Raw genomic sequence first — 18,624 nt, 5'->3', positions numbered from 1 at the left:
TGAGCAGAAGTGACATTCTCAGGAGGAGAATCCAGAACTAGCCCTCGGGGGTGGTGATGGTGGGTGTGGTGAGCACTGTGCTGGGGTGCCAAGGAGGGCGTGGGGGGTGAGAACCAGCCTTCTGGGCATGAGGGTGTCTGGTTTTGCTCACTACGGGACCCTCAGCACTTAGGAGCGACTGGCTCAGAGTAGGGCCAAATGAAAGTCCGTAGAACAAATGAATGAGTAATGCAGGGGAGAGAGCAGGTGGGAACAGCCCTCTGGTGGTCAGGATAGGTGTCGCAGACAGGGATGAGCAGGAGGGTGTCACCTCTCACTCTTTCTGGCCATCTCAGCTTCCCTGTCCAGGCTCCAGAGGCCCAATGTTTTCCCCAGCTGACAGCTTCCAGAAGTCCCACCCCGGTTTCCCAGGCTTCTGAGGCCCTCCTTCTTACCGGGCTCCTGAGGGGACAGGCCAAGGACCCTCTTTCAGGCCTGGTAGATATGCTGGCGCTGCCTCTCCTCCTTCTGGTCTGCCCTAGCCCAGGCCTCACTTTACCTTAAGCAGAGTAACAGGTTGACGAGAGAGGCGTGGTGTCTAGGGCTCCTTCACTGTGACGTCCCGAGGTCTTCGAGAAGCAGAGGACCAACCCACAATCACTATCTTTCAGAGAAAGTGAAACCTGGTCCCCAACCGTCACCACGGCGACTCCCCCACCCTGCTTCCCCTCTGAGCTCACAGCTTCCCCCGTAGCTTCCTCCGCCCCCAACACTACCCCTCAACAGCTAGTACTTGGAATTAAGACTTCTAGTTTTCTTTTTCTTTCAGAGGATCTTCGCCTTTTATGTCCATAATAGCAGCAGTGCTACAAGCCTGGCCCAGGAAATGCTTTTCGAATCCTCATTTTACAGGTGGGGCCTCTGAGGCCCAGAGACGTTAAGTGACCTAACTTGCCTCAGGTCACACAGCTTATCAGCAGGCTTGAGCCCCAGTTTCCTGTGTTTCTTGCTCTAAGTGCTTGTTTCCCCTCAGAAGACCTTGTCTGTAAAGGAAGGGCCTCCTGCAGGGAATGAGCCTGGCATAAGGATGGGGGTGCATGATGGGAGAAAGGAGATGTCTGGGAGCCCTGTTGGGGGTGCAGGTCGTGAGGCCAGAATCACAATCTCGGGGCTGCCAGCCTGGGTCTGGCTCTGCGCCCAGAGCCCGGTGGTTTCCGCTCACAGATGTCCCAACAGCCCTGGCAGGAGGGCGGGAAGGGCACTCAAGAAGGAAGATGTCTCGTCCTCCCCCAGTCCCAAACCACTGTGGCTTGTGAGCCAATGGTTCTTGGGCCGAGCCTGGCCTGCAGGGGCTCCAAGGACCCAGCGGGCATACTCTCACTCTATCCCGGGCACAGCTCCCTGCAGATGGCGCAGACCCCCTTGCTCCCTGCTCACCCCAGGAAGGCTGAGGCTTCGGTTTGCATCATCCTTGGGCGTGGGGCTGACCTCGAAGAACGAATTCGAAGAAAATGGGAGGAGAAGCAAGCAGGCCATCGTACCCAGCACCCATTGGCTGCCCATGGAAACTGGTTTTTGGGGTCATGTTCCCAGAAGGCCTGCCCTTCCCCCCCCCTCCCCACCCACCTCACGAGGTGTTGGCCAATCGCCCTGGCGGGCATAAAGTGGCTGCCAGCCCGCAGGGCTCCCAGCCAGGAGGTGTCACCCCCAGCAGGCGCCGGCTGGAGCTCGGGCACCCAGCATGCAGGCACAGCTTCTGTGGAGGACGCTGCCCAGTAAGTACTTCCTTCCTCTCCACCAGCACCCTCTTGCTGTGCCCATGGGTGCCAGCGGGGAGCAGGAACACCTTCTGTCCTTTGGGAGTTGGGAAGGCCAGGCACCAGAAGGATGCTGAGAAGAGGAGAGAGCCAGGAGGTCAGGCAAAGAGAGTGGTCCACTGAGAACACAGCATCTTCACAGGGTAGAGAAGGAATATCTCCAGAAACCTTCTAAGGGGAGGTGATAGAGAATCGACTATGGGAGCAAGAGAATAAGGGAAGGGGATAGATTGTGGGAGAAGCCAGGGAAGCAGGAGGAAGGGGGGTGATGTGCTGCACAGAGAAGGAAGCTGCAGAAGCTGAGCAGGAAAGCAGCGTGATGCCTGGAGGGGCGATGAGACCTTCTTACCCTGATTCACGGGCTCTGGGATGGATAGACACAGTCGGCCAGGCCTGGGGACCCTGGAGCCCACACAATCACACAGCACACATAGCCACACCCACAGGGTGACATGCACACAGAGCCATGTGATGTCATTCAGAGCCCTCAATCTCACCAACCCAGGAACCCCCACATGCAGCCCGGGCCCCCACGGCGGACTGGACACAATGCTCGTTTGTGGCCAGTTTTTCCTCTCACCTCACGCAGACCTGGACCCCCACCCATGAAGACACCTTAGTCCCACCTGCAGGGAGAGCTCACATGCACCGCACCACACCGTCCCCAGCCAGCCCGGCAGCAGATACCCAGGGAGGCAGTGAGGAGTGCCCTACAGTCGCGGTGCCCGGGTGCCCAGCCCCTCAGCTGTCCCCAGCCACTCTTCCCCAAGGGGCTGAACGGTTCTTAGGAAGGGAACATGGTGTCACTGCCTTCCGGGCCATTGCGCCACAGGCCCCTTCCGACCACATGGCTGCCGGTGCCTCCTGGGGGGTGGATGTGGGGAGGCTGCTGAGCAGTAACTATGCCCCCACCACCCCACACAGCCTGGCTTACAGCATCCCTGGTGGGCCTGACAAAAGTGGCCACTAATGGGGAGAAGAGGAAGGTGCAAGAAGTCAAGGACAGTGCTAGCCTTGTGTGACCTGGGCAAGCCTTTCTCCTTTGGTGCCTTGATTTTCCTGTCAGTAGGATGGGGCTATGGTCTGAATAATCCCATACACCCTTTACTGACAGAATCCAGTTGGAAAGGCAGCCTCCCTTGCTTGTACAGACATACCTCTGGGCACCAGGCTGCCTCCAGGCTGAGCACACCTGCATAGAGGGCCAGGGTCTGTGACAGGAGAGCCCAGGGTCTTGGCCCAGAGGTTTTGCAGAGAGCAGCCCCATGTGGGCTGCCCTGTGTTGGATCCTGAGGTCAGCAGGACTGGCAGGCATGGGAACCTCAGCTGAGCCCCACAGCCTCCTCTCAAGGGCCTGCTCAGTGAAGCACAGCCACTGTTTTGGATGCTGGGCAGTGACTCACTGAGGGGGTGGCAGCGGCCCCAGCAGGTGCTGCACTGCATATACAGAGCCCAGCCCCACCCTCGATGGCATGAGGCCTAAGACTATGGGCACAACCTCGGAGGCCCTCTTGGATATCCTCCCCTCTGAAAGCCACCCACCTCCCCAAATCTGGTGACACCGCCCCCCTTCTCTGCCCCAGGTCTGGTCCTTGGACTCCTGTTCCTGAGCATGCCAGCCATGGGCAGCTGTTCGGATAAGTATCCAGAGCTCCTTGGGCAGCTCCAGAAGCAGGCGGACTTCATGCAGCACACCAACACGCTCCTGGACCTTTATGTGAGCGCCTGGCCCCTGGTGCATCTGAGTCTCAGAGAACAGCAGGCCTAAGCCAGGAGTGAGCCCAGGGAGGATGAGGCCCAACTCCCATTCATCCAGCCCCCACTCCATATGGGGCAGGTGGGGAAACCAAGTCCCTGTGTTATTCTAGGGCCACATTGACCCCTCTGGGCCTAACTCTAAAACATCAAGGAGACGATACAGCTTTCCCAGCTTGTTCTCAGCCTCAGACGTAGCAGTGAACAAAACAGAGTGCTGCCCTCCTGAGGCCCCCTGCTTACCTCTCTTCTTGCACTCCCCACACCAGTCACTCACTGCCTGTGCAGTCACCCCAACCAGCCCCCTAGCATCCTTCTGCCCCTGCCTGCAGTGACTGGGGAGTTCTCATGTCTCTCTGGCCTTAGTTTCTTGATTTGTACAATGGGAGGATTGGATGGGGTACATGAGGTCCAGTATTTCAAGGCAGACCAGAGTAGACTTGTCTGTGTGTGTGGTGGGGGCGCTAGCGCTCACCCCCTGATTCTCCTTTTCCTCCAGATCAGAAGCCAAGGCCTGGACAAGAATGGGCTGAAGGAGCACTGCCGGGAGCGCCCCGGGGCCTTCCCTAGCAAAGATGCCCTGCAGAGGCTCAGCAGGCGGGTGTTCCTGCGGACCCTCGACACCACGCTGGGCCAAGTTCTGCTCAGACTGGCTGCCTTAGAGCAGGACATCCCCAAAGCCCAGGACTTGGAGATGCTGAGTGGGGTGAAGCTGAACATTCGCGGGTTCAAGAACAACATCCACTGCATGGCACAGCTCCTTCCAGGCTCCTCGGAGACGACTGAGCCCACTCCAACCAGCCCAGGGGCTTCTCCATCACCCACCCCCACCTTAGACACCTTTCAGCGCAGGCTGGAGGGCTGCAGGTTCCTGCATGGCTACCATCGCTTCATGCGCTCTGTGGGGCAGGTCTTCCGGGAGTGGGGGAAGAGTCTAAGTCGGAGCCGGAGGCACAGCCCCCACCAGGGCCTGCTGAAGGGAGCCCGCAGGATGCAGCTCTCTGGGAGGAACAAGAGACTCATGCCCAGGGTGCAGCTCGCCCCTGGTAGCCATAGGGGCGCCCCTGGAGGATAGAGGACCCACAGGTATTCTGTATGATGGTATCTGCCTCAGGCCTCCAAACGTACCCACCCTGCTTCCCCACGTCTCAGAAGTGCACTTAAGGGGGTGGGAGCCAGGCAGGCCCCTTTACCTCCTCCAGGGTGGATGGGAAGGGTCGGGCCATTGAGCCCCTAGCCCTGAGTTCCCCAGTCTTGGTGGGGTGGCCAGGTCAGGCCACGCGGGGCCAAATTTCCATTGATTCAGGGGTCTGATGACACAGGCTGACTCATGGCCAGACTGACTGCCCCCCCTGCCCTGCTCCCCAGAGGCCTGCAGGCCCTTCCCTCTCATGACTTGCAGGGCTGTTGCCCCCAGACTTCCTCCTTTCCATGGTGGCATGGTTCTGAGGGGGAGGTCAGGGCCTGAGCTGGCCTCTTATGCCTCATTGCCGATCTCAGGCCAGACACCTGGACATCTGGGTGACTTCACTTTAGGCAGCTGTAACAGGGGAAGAGTGTCCTAGGAGGAGCACTGATCTGGGGCGTCTAGGAACAGGGCTCAGGTCCCAGCTCAACCCCTAACTTGCTGTGTGGTCTTAGGCAGGCCACTTTTCCTCTCTGGACCTCAGTTTTCTCTTTGTGATTCAAGGGGGTCGGTGCAAAGCCTTCTAGGCTTGCCAGTAGCTGGGATTCTATGACATAGAGAGGGTATCAAATGCAGTGCAAATGGACATGGCCTGAAGACTTGAGTTCTCTATAGACCTACTACTACTGCCTGGAAGCGTGGGGTCTTGGGTCCCAGCTGCTGGCTGCTCCCCCTGGTGGTGCATCATGAAATTTTCTCACGCAGAAAGCCTGGTTCTCTGAAAGGGGGGCCCAAAAGCTGCTGGGCCAATTCTTTGGAAGGATATGACTAATTTATCGATTTTTATCAGTTTTTATCATTTTTCATATTTATAAGGCTTATTTATGATGTGTATTTAATGTTAATATTGTGCCAACATATATTTAAAACTTGCCTGGTTTCTAAAGCCCTTGGATCTCTCTGCTGCCTTGTGGGAAAGGATTTGGGGGAATCTGGCCTCTTAGAGAGATGGGCACTCTGACTGTAGGGGTGTCTCAAACACAGGACACTTATCACATCTGGATGTGACTCCCTTAAGATGCTAGGGGCCTGGGGTGTCAGGGTTTAGGAGTAAGTGGGAAGAGAGGAAAGAAAGCTGGAGCTGTGGGCCCCTGTGGGTAGGTGGCTGGGTCCGTGTGCTGATGTGTGTTCAGTGAGATAGACAAGATACTAACAGATCCTGCCTCAGAAGTGGCCTGTGACCTGCTGTGTGCTTGAGCCTGCCTCCTGAGGGGCCTCAGAAGGTTGGGATTTCATCTGGCCACCAGAAAACTGGGCTCCCTCCTGATGCTCAGGGCCTCACCTTTTTTTTTTTTTTTTTTAATTCTGAAACTTCTTAATGCACAAAAAGAATATCCCAGAAACAGAACAGGTATTCACTTAATGATGAAATACTATATAAAGGAGCCCCCTCCCCAATTCATAAGTGGGGACATAGTATAAACAGAGGTGAAGGAAGGTGACCACTTGAGGATTAAATGCAAACCCTAAAGTTGTACACACCATGACTTTGTATATATGCCGATAACCTGCTAAGGCAGTAGCTACAAAGGAAGAGCTAACGGAAGTGCATGAACTTGACCTGGATCAGTCCCTGGCCACCCCATCTCCTGGGACTGAAGGCCAAGATGGGAATAGGACTTAACATCATGGGTAGAAGAGAGCCTCATGCGGGACTCTCTGCAATAGATATGATCCACTTTGCAAATGAGAAGAATGAGTCAGGGAGACTGAGCAACCTGCCCACGTCCTCAGAGCAAATTTGCCGGGAGTGCGGGCACATGTTGAATTCAAGGTCCTTTAGATGCCAGGGTGGGAGCATCTTCTGCTACCCTTTGGCCTCTGTAACTCGGCCAACAGTGTGATGAGTCCCTGAAGACACAGAGCTCCCAGGCTAGGGGGCAGACAGGCAACAGACGCACAGAAAAGCCAACAGGACATTGCAGTATGAGCTCGGCCAAACTAACGCAGTATGATGTGGCAGAGTGGGAGACTCAGACCACAGGGGTGGTCAGGGTGGCGTCTGGAAGAGGTGAAGCCTCTACATCCACTCTGGAACCAGAATGACGCACAGAAGGGGCAGGGTCTCCCTCCTGGTGGTGGGAACAGCTAGCTAGGGCAAAGCCTCCAAGCATTCAAGGATCAGTGTATAGTGAGTGGGGGGCGTCACTGATTTGCCAAAAAGGCCCAGAGAAGGGAGGTGTCTTACTCAAGATCTGAGAGGGAACGTCGGTGCAATGCTCCAGGCCCTGACTCCCAACCAGTGGTCTTCCTGGGCAGTGTCCAGCATATTCCAGGTCAGGTACCTAGTAAGAGCTTCCCACTGTCCCCCACTGGGCCCTCCCTTGCTCTTGAGGCTCCTACCACACAGGCTACCTTTTGGCTACCGATATGCCCCACCACGAGGCCTCTGCCTATGCTGTTCCTTCTGTCTGGAACACTGTTCCTTGTCACCACGATCAGCACATCCTCAGCTATCCTTCCCTATCACCCATGGTCTGGGTCCAGCAACTTGCTTATTTGTTCTCTTAAACCTGTCTTATTGGGGGGGTGCCCTCACCTGCTGTGGTTTACCCTCTGGCTCCCCTGCTGGCCTGGAACTGCTGAGCATGGAGATGGCATCTGCCTCCCTCTGCTCCATCCCAGCGCCTGCACCCTGTAGGAGCTCAGTGAGGAGCGGGGCAGGTGGGGTCCTGGAGGGGTCAGAGAGCTGAGCTGCATGCCAGGGAGGCCAGCCTGCATGGTGCCACTGCCAGCAAGGGGCCGGCCTCTCTGCCCTGCCCTGGCACGGGGGTGGGGGGCTTTCCTCAGGCTGAGCTGCTGGGAAGCTGTGGGTGGAAGTGGCAGACACCGAAAGCCAGGCACACTCAGGTTCTCGGAGCGGAAGGGGGTTGGTGCTGTGGCAGGCGTGCGGTTGCCCACGGAGTGAGCAAAGGTTGGTCTATGGAGGAGGAGCTGGGAGCCCAGGGTGACTGCCCCCCCCCCCCCCGCCTGGGCCCCTTGCCAGCCCCCTTACTCTGTGGATAAGCCCCAGGAGAAGTGTCTGGCTTTGAGCTGGAGCACTACCCACCCTGTAGGAGGCAGATCAAGGGGCTCCAGAATCTGGGGAGGGAGTCTCAGGGGCCCCATCTCTGAGCACTTGTCACCTCCACACTGTGTCCTGATGAGACCACAGCTGCAGGTGCCCTCAAGCTGCCACCTCCAGCCTGGTGCTCTCCCAAGCCCACAGACCCAATTGCTAGGAACATCTGCTGAGAGCCCTGTGGATTCCTCAAGGCCAAGCTCACCCGCACCTGATTTCTGCTTCCCATTTGACCCCACAGAAGTTCCAGAAGCCCAGTCCTCATCTTCTCCTCTCTCAGCCTCTCCTCTCTCCATTGATCATAATGTCTCGTGGTTTCTCCCACATCCTGTCTCTGGCACATGCCTTCTTCTCTCCCGGCAGCCAGCCAGGTCCTGGCTCCCTGGACACGGCAAAAAAAAATCTCCCTGCTACTGTATCTTCTGCTCCCAAGCCTTCAGGGACTCCCTTCTGTCCTACTGCTGTGGCATCGATTCCAAACCCTTCATCACACGTAACATGCCAGGCCCCTGCTCTCATGCCCGGCCAGCTTTGCCAGCGCGTGTCTGAGTTCGATCCATGCTCTGCTGGCCCCCCAAGCCATCTAAGCATCCTGACCTCCCCGAAGTCTGCATTTCCCTGTACCCAGCCTCCTACCCTCCCTCCCTGAGCCCTAGTTCAAATGCCTCCTACTCTTTGATTCTGCCTTCCAGAAGGGCTTCTTGGGCTTCCCTGGGGCTTGCAGGTGGCTGCCTGCAGGCCATTATTTCTGGGGTCTGCATCTAGAATCGCAATAAGCTTTCTCTGATCATCCACGGGAGACTAGGGTTCCCACAACCATCTGCTGTGACAGGCAGCAGAGTGGGGCTCAAATAATACTTTAGTGCCACAGAGGGAGCTGATCCTCTACAAGGCGCGTTTTCCCTGGCGTGGTGCTATCCTGTGAGCGAGCGGAGGTATATGCTTCTTCCCAGTGTGGTTGCATGAAGGGACCAAGTGGCCACAGGCCACGGGGGAGCTGGGACAGGCTCAGGAAGATAAAGGGTCCTGGCCTTGCTACAGGCACCAACTCAAAGCCAGCTTTTCTTGTTCTTTTTCAGTTTTTCAAGGTGGCAGTCAGCCCCTCAGCCAACTGCGTATAACACACAAGGCTGGTAAGTTCCCCGGGACAGGGGGCCCAGAGGGCAGGGGAAAGGGGAGCATGGGGTGCCTGGCACTTACTATCCATCCGCAAAACAAACTCAGGACTTGGCAATGGCAGAGTTGGGTCTTTGGCCTCCGTGACCTTTACTGTCCACCACCGTCAACGTGATTCTTTTCCCTCCTTCTCGAGGGATGAGAAAGATACTTGAGAGTCAAGAAAAATGAGTTCAAACTCCAGCCACCCTGCCCTTAAACCTGTGCAACCTCCTGGGTTGAGCCTCAGTTTTCCCCTCTATACAGTGGGCTAACTTGGCCCGCCTCCCTGGCTGTAAGATTTCCCAGGAGACAACACACACACACACACACACACACACACACACTCAAGCACGCACGCACGCACGCACGCACGCACGCAGGCACACATGCACTGCGTTGTTTCAGCGTTACCATAAGCTGTCACTGAGCAGGTGCATAAGCAGCGTTTTCTTTACTTTCTCTCATTGTCTCTTCCTTATTGCTTTTCCTCACAGCTTTTCTCTCCGTGTCCGTGTCCTCCTGCCTCCCACCCTTCACACCAAGCCCAGGACCCAGAGTGCACACAGAGCCCCTTCTCCACGCGGAGACAAGGCTCACAGTCCACGGCCAGCACTGAGGAGGCCTTCCGCTTGGCCAGCCCTACTCCCTGTTTCCTGGGGCGGCCCCAAGGGCTGGGCTCTGCTCCCTGGCTCGGGGAGGGGCGAAGGTCTTCCGGGGAGGTGGGTTGGGCAGGTGGGGCCCTGGAGCCTGTGGAGGAGGGCCAATCAGATGGGCCATCCCAACCCGGATGATCCGGGGCTCCGAGGTGGGTGCTGGGGCAGCGTGGGGTGGCTCGGTGATGGGGGGGGGGCGCTGGGTCCAGGGTGGCGGCTGCAGCCCTGTGACTCTTCTGGGGACGGGGACAAGGGGCATGGCCCTGGTGCACACGGCTTGTGGCAGGTCTGAGTCAAAACACCTAAGGCCGACCCCGGCCAGTCATGCGGAGGGCTGCTCAGTCATCGCCTTATGCTGGCCTGGGTCACCCAGGCAGGCTGGGTGCGGCCCAGTCAGTTGTGACTCAGGTCCCAGCGGCATTGCCACGCAGCGCTGGGTAGGGGTGCTGGGCTCAGGGTCGCCCCCTCCCCACCCCCCAGCCTCACTTTACCCCTCGGCCACCCTGAAGACCCTGCCCCACCTGTCAGGCACAGTCTGGCCAGGAGTCTGGGGTTCTGTGCCTCTGTTGCACCCAGCCCTTCAGCCAGGGGGTGGGGTGGAAGTGGGGGGAGCCTCAGGGCCACCCGGCACTTGACGGGAAGTCAAGTGGGGGGCAGTGTGAGGAGCTGTCTCCAGAGAAGATTCAGCAGGAGAGGGAAGCAGAGGGGGCCTGGCCCTGAACTTGATGGTGTCCCACTGAAGATCTGGAAAACACCTGCGAGACTCCAGAGGGTCCTGCACGGGCACAGACCACGGTAGGCCTCCCTGATCGGGCAGGGCTGGGGGGTAGCTGCCAGCCTCCAAATTCATCCTCAGCACCAGCAAATCCTCCAGTGTCTGGGGGGTACCTGGTGGCCCACACGGTTCTCCAAGCCTCGGTCTTCTCAGCTGTGTAACGGGCATGGTAAGGCATTTCCTGCCCATCTCACCAAGAACATTGAGGTAAAGTGGACAGACCAGATGCGAAAGTGTCATGGGTCACTAAGGGGTTAAAGGTCATGGAAGAGCAGAGGAGAGAGCACCAGATGGAGAGGCCAGAATCCTGGCATTGCATGAGCCCAGAAGGGGTCACCTCTTGTGAGGAAGGGGTCTTGATTCCTGGATTCCCAGGGGACCCTCAAATTCCCTTTACCCCAGAGCAGTAGAGGGTCCTGAGCCTGGGGCAGCCTAGCTTTTCCTCGGATGGAGATGCGGCAGGCAGAGGGTCCCTGTCCCTCCAGAAGGGGCTGTGGTGGGTCATGGGGCATGGGGTGGCCCCTGCCCGCCTCTGCGTTGGGGAGAAAGGCCGGGGGGTCTTTACCAAAGTGAAGTCCCTCGTGGGAGGCTCTGGGGTGTGTGGTCAGTCAAGGTCATGGCCCCCTACACTTTTGACCTTGGGCCATCAAAGGACTCGACCGCTCTGCTTTGTCCACTCTGTAAGATGGGTCTAACTGTGAAAGTACCAGTTCCCAAAGCCATGGTGAAGAAAAAGGAAAAACATAACTGAAGTGTATGCAGAGCTTGGCACCGCAGGAGAGGGCACCTTGGCACAAATAACCGGAGAAGGGCCTGGACCCCAGTCTTGCCATCAGCAGTTCCTGACCGCGGAGAAGCTTCCGGGACGGCGGGGACATTGTACCCAGGGCCTGTCCTAGGTGGGAACTAGGTCGTCCTGGGACCTGAGGTGGGCGGGGAGGGGCGGTGGGCTCCCCACCTCCTCCCGGATCTCCCGCTGGATCGCGGCCCGCCGCCCACCCCAGCCCCCTGAGGGTGGCCCTTGGCGCCCCCTTGCGGCCGGTGCTCCCCTTCACTCTTCCCTCCCGGCGCAGGAGGGGCAGGACCAGGCCGAGGCCCTCCTGCACCCTCCGCGGCTCTGCTTCCGCGGCCTCCGCTCTCCCTCCGCTGCGAGCCTCGGGCATCCCCGCCCACTTCCTCAGTCCCCAAATCCCGCCCGGCCCGGCCCGGCCCGGCCCCGGGGGAGGCACCGCGCAGCCACCGGCCCGGGCTCGCTGGTGTCGCGGCGGCGGCGCTGGGCGGTGGGGGGCGCTGCAGCCCGCGCCTTGGGGCCTAAGCGGCGGGGCGCCGGGCAGCCGGGCTGAGCCCTCAACCCTGCCGGTCCCTCCTCTCTCTTCCACAAGACCCCAAAGTCCCCGCCTTCAAAAGCCTTTTCTAGATCCTTGGAGACCGATGGCCTTCTCTAGACCTGTTTTGCAGCTGGGGAAGCCGAGACTCCAAGAAGCTTCCTTCTGGAATTCTCACAACTAACGGGACCCAAAAATCAGGGTTCTTGACTCCCTGCCTGGGAGTCCCGCGGGTCGTTGGGGAATGTGCCGCTGATGTGCTTGTGTCCTGTGGCCTTGGAAAAGTGACTTCCCTTCTCTGGGTCACACCTGTGAAATTTTAACAGTGAGGTTAATATCAGCCGGGCACACCTTCCAGAGGGTGTTGCTACCCTCATGGGTTGATGACATGGAGTCCCATGCTGTAGACATGTGAGCGAGGAGGCCCCCTGTGTGGGGGCCACAGTTCCTAAGTGTGGGACCTACACCCCGCTCTGTGGTCTGGCTGATTGCTGAGCCCACCTAGTTCCCCTCCACCCGCCAATCTCATCTTCCCAACACGTGCCCTTTACAAGTGGGGACACTGAGGCCAGGAGAGGCCATGATGGTCTCTGTAAGTTCCCTCCTCCTCCCCAGTCCTCTTGGGAGATAAGTGGGCTCTCAGGAAGGAGTCTAAGGATGGGGAACTGTGGGCCACCATCCTCCTGCTGTGAAGGTCCCCTGCTGGCCACCCATTGGCCAGAGCGGATGTGGGAGCTCCTGGCTGCTGAGGGGCTGGCAGGGATACTGGCCCTGCAGATAGCCCACTGTGATGCCGGGGCTGGCCCAGTCCCACCCAGAAAGGGAGGAAGCGGAAACGGGGTCCAGGGGTGGGGCGGGGGTGGAAAGGGCCCTGCTGGGCAGGAGATCAGAGCAGGATTGTGTCATGGAGTCCTGTGGCTGATAAGGGGCTGAGTGGCCAGCCCATGCAGGAGGGGCTCCCTGGGGAAGACTCATCCTGGGGACCCCCATGTCCCCTGTTGCCAGTGAGCCCTGCCCATCCTGGTATCTGTTATAGGGAAACCCTGGGGGTGTGGGGGGCGTGGGGGGCGTGGGGTAGAGAACTGGCTCCATCACACCCTGTGTGACATCAGGCAAACATTCAGCCCTCTGAGCCTCAGTTTCCATGTCTGCGAAACAGGATTAAAATGCCTCCCTTGGAGGTGGGGGCTAGGACTGGAGATAATAGGCTCAGGGAAGTGCTTTGTAATGGTTTGCTTTCAAGGACGTGGGTAGGGGAGAGGCCCATGATGGCCTTTGGGGTTTGCAGTGTGCCAGCCATGTGCCCCAGAAAGGGCGGGAAGCAGGGCTGGAGTGGCCCAAAGGTGCAGGGTTTGTGGGAGACCGGCAGCATATCCAGGTTGCCCGAGGGAGGTGGGAGGAGGCCTAGCCTTCTTGTCCCTGCTCCACATGAGCTGCTCCCCTACCTGGTCCTGTCCCCCCCAGACTTCAAGGAGCTCCTCCTTTCTTCTCTTTCCAGGGAAGAGAACGGTCCAACCCTAACTAGGCCTCATTCCTTCCCTCCTCCCCCCACACTGGGAGGGGGCCACTCTATACTCTCCCCATCTTATCACCTCCCATCCACCGTCCTCACAACATTTCCTCAGTCCCTGTAGGCGCTGAGGGACAGTTTGGAGAGAGGGCCTGATTGCCTCCCTGACATCATCTCTGGGGTCGGGTTGGGGTGGCTCCAGTGAGCCTGACTCTGGAGGGAGGCTGGGCCCCACCTCTGGCCGGCCAGTTTCAGGCTGAGTGGGTCCGCGGGGCTGCTTCCTGTTCTGTTTATTGCCTCTGAGTTCAGGAAATCATTGAGTGAAACATCCTCCCCCACCCCCACCCCCCACCCCGCGATTATTTAATAGGAGCCGAGCTGTGGTCTCTCTCTTTTGGAAAATCCAGTGGGAGAAGGAAGCTGTCAGTTCAGCTCTGACATCAGCTTTGTCCCTGCGCCAAGAATCAGGGTGGCCAGGGCGGGGGGCGGGGGGGGGCCTGGGGCGGGGTGGGGAGGAAACCAGCTGCTGGTGGCCCCCGTGACGTGAGGCTGCCACACGGTTCCCAGGGGTGGGAGCTGGAGGGTGAGGGGCAGGGATGTTGGAGACACACTTGGGACGCACACGCCCGCACGCACGCATGCAGGGTCATGCCTCTCCACTTGTGCCCACCGACCCCTTGCCATGTGGACTCACACAGACGCAAGGTCAGACACATACTTGTACAGGATTCATGCACATGGTCACTCACACATCCACACAATCACAAAGAGAGCTCACAGAGTCAGCTAGAGATGTGCATGCGTCAGCTCTCTCCCACAAGCAAACAGACCAGCACAGACACACATGTGCACACTCATAGGATCAGACGCAGCCCGACACAGACGTGCAAATACCCAGAGACCTTCATGTGTCAATGCTCATTCAGACCCAGACAGACAAACAGACAGACCCATGGCGTGGCCGGCAGGCGCTCCCAGACACGGACTCAGTCTATGGGTTGCAGGCTACCCTGGAAGAGGGGCTGTGGCCACTTCTTCCTCCCGCTGCCCCGCCCTCGCCCTCGGTGAGGATGAAGGGTTCCCAGTGGAGGAGTGAGGAGAGGCTCCTGATGATCCCCGCCCCACCCAGGTGGGGCAGGGAGGGTGGGGAGCTGAGGGTCTGAGGCTGCGGGAGGGAGTGGAGAATGGGAGGCTGGGACCCGGGAGGGCCTTTGTCCCATGCAGGGTGATGACAGGCCTCCACCCCACACCAGGAGCGCCCGCCCTGCCCCGCCTGCAGCACCTCCTGCCCATTCCTGAGCTGGAAGGGATGGCGGGTGACACAGGAGTCATGAGTCCCATGCTGTCAACTGCTGAATGACCTTGGGCAAGTCACTCCTCAGCCCCTCAGGGCCTGGCTTTCATCATCGATACCAGTGGCTTGCAAACGTTTTTGACCACGACCCACAGTTAGAAACACATTGCACCTTGCAACCAGAGGATGATGCACGCGCTGACACATATAGACAACGGAAAAAAAAGTTTGTGAAGCAGCACTCCGGGCGATGCCCAGTGATTTTGCTATTCCATTTCCTTTTTGAAAGTGCTGGCAGCAACGCTCTAAATTGAATCCATGAGCTGCTAAGAGGCCGGCTCCGAAACCTGTGAGTGTGAAAGTATGGCTCTGCACATCCGCCTGCTGTAGTCTCGGGCTAGGTGGAGACTCGGGGAGAGCCAGGAGGAGGCCAGAGAGCTTACCGACACTGCCGCTGGATGGAGGGGGAGAGGAGAGCCACCTAGTCTAGAGATGGAGATGCTGAGGCCAGAGCCCGCAGTGGAAGCGGGTCACGCGACAACATGGGCCGTGGAGGCAGGCTCCTGCCCCTGCCGAGGATGTAATCAGGGCTCTGTGGGCTGCTGCTTCCTTTGCAATTTCTATCAGAATTGAAGAAAAAATGCAGTCACTCTGATTCACCTCCAGGGGGGTGATTCCTGACGCAGAACCGGGCGGGAAATGTCCGGGTGATGATGGGGGCAGTTGGCGGCAGGCCAGGATGGCTTCTGGCCCATGCTTGGCCCTGAGGGGTGTAGCTGGTCCCTGCCAGAGATTTGATGGGGTGAGGGTGAGAAAGAGCAGACTCTATGCCCGGAGCCTGGGCCTCAAGAGCCTCCAATACAGATGGGCTCTCCGGGATCCTGCGGTGGGAAGTATTACTTAGTCCCCTGCGAAGGTTCTGAAAGGCTGCCTGTTTCCCCAGGACCCATGCTATGCTCTGTGAACTGAGAGGACCACGAGCTCTCCCTGGCCTAACTCTCAGACCCAGGCCCCTAGCTCAAGCTGGGGTTTGAGCCCCTTCCTGTGACCACTCGGAGTCTGGTTAGAATGACTGTCATGTGTTAGGCACTTTGCGTTTCCCACGGAACATCCTCATGACAACACTACAGCGTTCCCCACTTCCAGAGGGGAAATCAAGGCTCAGAGAGAGGAAGCCAGTTGCCCCAGGCCACATGGTTGGTAAGTGGTGTGGGCAGGATTTGAACCCAGGTTCTCCTGGCTCTAAGCCACACCCTTACCCACAGGCTCTACCACCAGCCTAGCCCTGGCTGGCCCACAGCTGACTTTCGACACGGCGCCATGGGCCACAGGGAAGTCCACGATGGTTTCGTGGTGCCGCGGGGTGCAGGCTGGGCCACGGGTGTAGCTGCACCTTCATTGCTCAAGTGTTGAATAATGAGGTGCTTTTGCCTTTCGGACGGGACAGCCAACTGCCAGGGTTGTGCCAGGAATTCCTGAGCTGCTTCTGTCAACTCTGGCTGCCCGCCGCCCCCCCCCCCCCCCCCAGCCCTCGTCCTGGGCCACAGCCTCTGACCCCTGACTTCCTCCCACCTGACTCCCCTGTGCTCATTTCCCAGGTGGGCACATCAAGGCAAGGGGCTGGGCATGAGCTGGTGGCTAAGAGCAGCTGCTGCTTGGGTTTTCAGAGAACTGAGATCTCAGCTGGGCACAGGGGAGGGGATGGTGAAGGAAGGAGGGGGCCGGTCTGGGCAGTGGGGGTTGCCCAGAGCACTCTGTTTCTGGGTCACTGGTCTTGGGGAATTCCCCGATGCCCAGAGAGCTGCTTACCTGGTGAGTAACTGCTACTGGCTGCCCACACAGGATGCCTGACTGCGAGGGTACCTCCCCGCCACCCCCCTGCCGATGGCCACTGCCACACTGCCCTCTCCCCTGAGTGCCCCTGAGGCCCAGGAAAGAGACAGACAGGCAGGGGGCTGTCTCCCGCCCCCACGTCCCCCCACCCAGGGCTCCGCAGGGGGCGGCTGGTGATTCAAGCCCCTCTGAGCTGAGCTATGTCTCCTTCCTTCTCAGATGGGGCCTGGGGGTGAATCAGTTCCTGGGGGCGGTGAGCCCGGGTCAGCTGCTGTCCTCAGCTCAGGCTTGGGGGGGCTGTTCAGGGACCAGGATGGGACATGGGGAGACTGAGTACTGCCACGCCATCCCCCCATATGACCTGCCTTATCTTTCTGGGGTGCCCCTGAAGCTGGAACCCATCAGGATGTCCTGCCTCCGTTAGCCATCAGGGGAGGATGCACAGGTTCCTCTCAGCTTTCCCTCCTCAGCCCTGGAGTGGGCCCAATTTCCTCATTTGTAAAATGGGGACAGAAACCCCTACTTCACGGGTGTGGTGAGGATCTTCACCTGGTAAGAATACATGCTGACAGGTATAGAGGGCTTGTGGGGTGCTCAGAACCACTCTGAGCCCCGATACCTCACAGCAAACCACAGCATAAGTGCCATCATTCCCATTTTATAGATGGAGAAACTGAGGCCAGGAGGTGCTCACTTCCCCCAAAGTCACCCAGCTCATAACTGGCAAAACCAAACCTCCAACCTAGCCCTCACTGAGGCCAAAGTCCATGCTTTAAACCACGCAACTCCACACCGTCTCCCCATGAGACGTTTGGCACGGGCGGCTTTTGGAAATTGTGAAATGCTTTTAAAAAATACTTAGCATCTGCTCTGGTGTAACCCTGAGCCAGGTGCTGTCAGGAGTACAAATGAGTATCAGACCCCATCCAAACCCTCGAAGAGTGAGGAAGAAGACTTGTCTCCACTTGAAAGGAGAGCAGGCAGGACCAGGCAGACTCGAGCTGGTCGGGGCTGTGGCCGGGGAGGCTTCCTGGAAGAAGCGGCCTATGTGTTCCTCCTCACCTTCGCTCCTCCCAGAGCTAGAGGTGCTTCTGGCATCACCGTGGCCTATAAGCCAGAGCTCTGGGTTCCAGCCCCCACCCGATTGCCTCTGCATAGCCCTGGGCAAGTGGCTTTGCTGCTCCAAGCCTCAGTTTACCCATCTGAAAGATAAGACGCCCGTGACCTTCTAGGAGAGGCTTATGAATGGCAGGCGAGAATCAGCAGGAAAGGAGGACCCGGTGGCCACATGCGGCAAAGCGACTTGGACCAAAAGAGCCCCGAGGGCCCCTGGGAAGGCGGACACATGGGCTTATTTCCTGGAGAGGGGAGATGAGCAAGTGGCTGGCACAGCCACCTGGAGACGGCACCCGGGGGCCCTGACCCGGGAGTGCCCTGCCGAGGCGAAGGGCCCCATGTGGACCCTAACTGTCCCCCTCACCCTCCGGCTGGTCAAATCCCCAGCAGGCCCAGTGTGCAGGAGCAGGACAGGCCGGGGATGAAGTCACAGCTGGAAGGGGCTGAGCTGGGGCTGCCACTCCAGGGTGGGGCCTGGGGTCATGACCCTGGGAGCATGCAGCCAAGAAGGGAGGATGCCTTCTGTGAGGAAGCCTAGGGGAAAACACAAACACACACACACACACACACACACACACACACACACACACACAGCATAGAGAGGGAGGGAAGAAAACAAACTCCAGGAGACCAAAGCTGGCCTGGAGCGCGGGCTGGGCGGCTGATTCCTGGGGACCAAGGCCACGTTGCAGGCAGCTCCTGGCCTGGCGGCTCCAAGACCCTGCCCGAGCTTCCCCCCAGAGGCCAGGTGCAGAGGGTGCCTGGACATGGACAGGAAAGGGAGGCCGGGCCTAGGGCGCCGAGGGGCCCACAGCTCTTGGGGAGCACGGACCAAATCAGGTACCGTGAGAGGGGAAACTGAGGCCTGGGGGGCCAGTCGGGGAGGGAGTTAAGTGTCTTCTATACTCTGCCCCTACTTCCTGTTTCCTGTGGGGGTGGGTCTGAGATTCCATGGCGACTGGGGGTAGATTGTAGGGCTGGCATGGGATCTAGGGAGCCGAAGGCAGTATGAGGACCTGGAGGTCCACTCAGAAGGGACATAGGGGAGGGACAGAGGCAGGACAGTGGTGGGACAGCGTACCAGCTTCCAGGAGAATCAGGGCACGTAGTGAGAGTCTCAGGTGGGGGAACGAAGGGATCCACAGATGGGGCCACAGTGGGG

The 18,624-nt window shown here is 58.8% G+C and overlaps 1 protein-coding gene across 1 annotated transcript; it reads left to right on the top strand.

The window, feature by feature from the left end:
* Positions 1 to 1,603: 1,603 nt before the first annotated feature.
* OSM (oncostatin M) lies at positions 1,604 to 5,626 on the top strand. The gene is made up of 3 exons (XM_038575632.1): positions 1,604 to 1,754; positions 3,380 to 3,513; positions 4,051 to 5,626. Exons 1-3 carry the CDS (start codon positions 1,721 to 1,723, stop codon positions 4,624 to 4,626), a joined length of 744 nt encoding a protein of 247 aa, XP_038431560.1. The 5' UTR covers positions 1,604 to 1,720; the 3' UTR covers positions 4,627 to 5,626.
* Positions 5,627 to 18,624: the final 12,998 nt, after the last annotated feature.

This window comes from Canis lupus, chromosome 26 (genome assembly GCF_011100685.1).
Source record: "Canis lupus familiaris isolate Mischka breed German Shepherd chromosome 26, alternate assembly UU_Cfam_GSD_1.0, whole genome shotgun sequence".
In the NCBI taxonomy this organism is placed as follows: Eukaryota; Metazoa; Chordata; class Mammalia; order Carnivora; family Canidae; genus Canis; species Canis lupus.
This window is presented reverse-complemented; position numbering and strand designations above follow the sequence as displayed.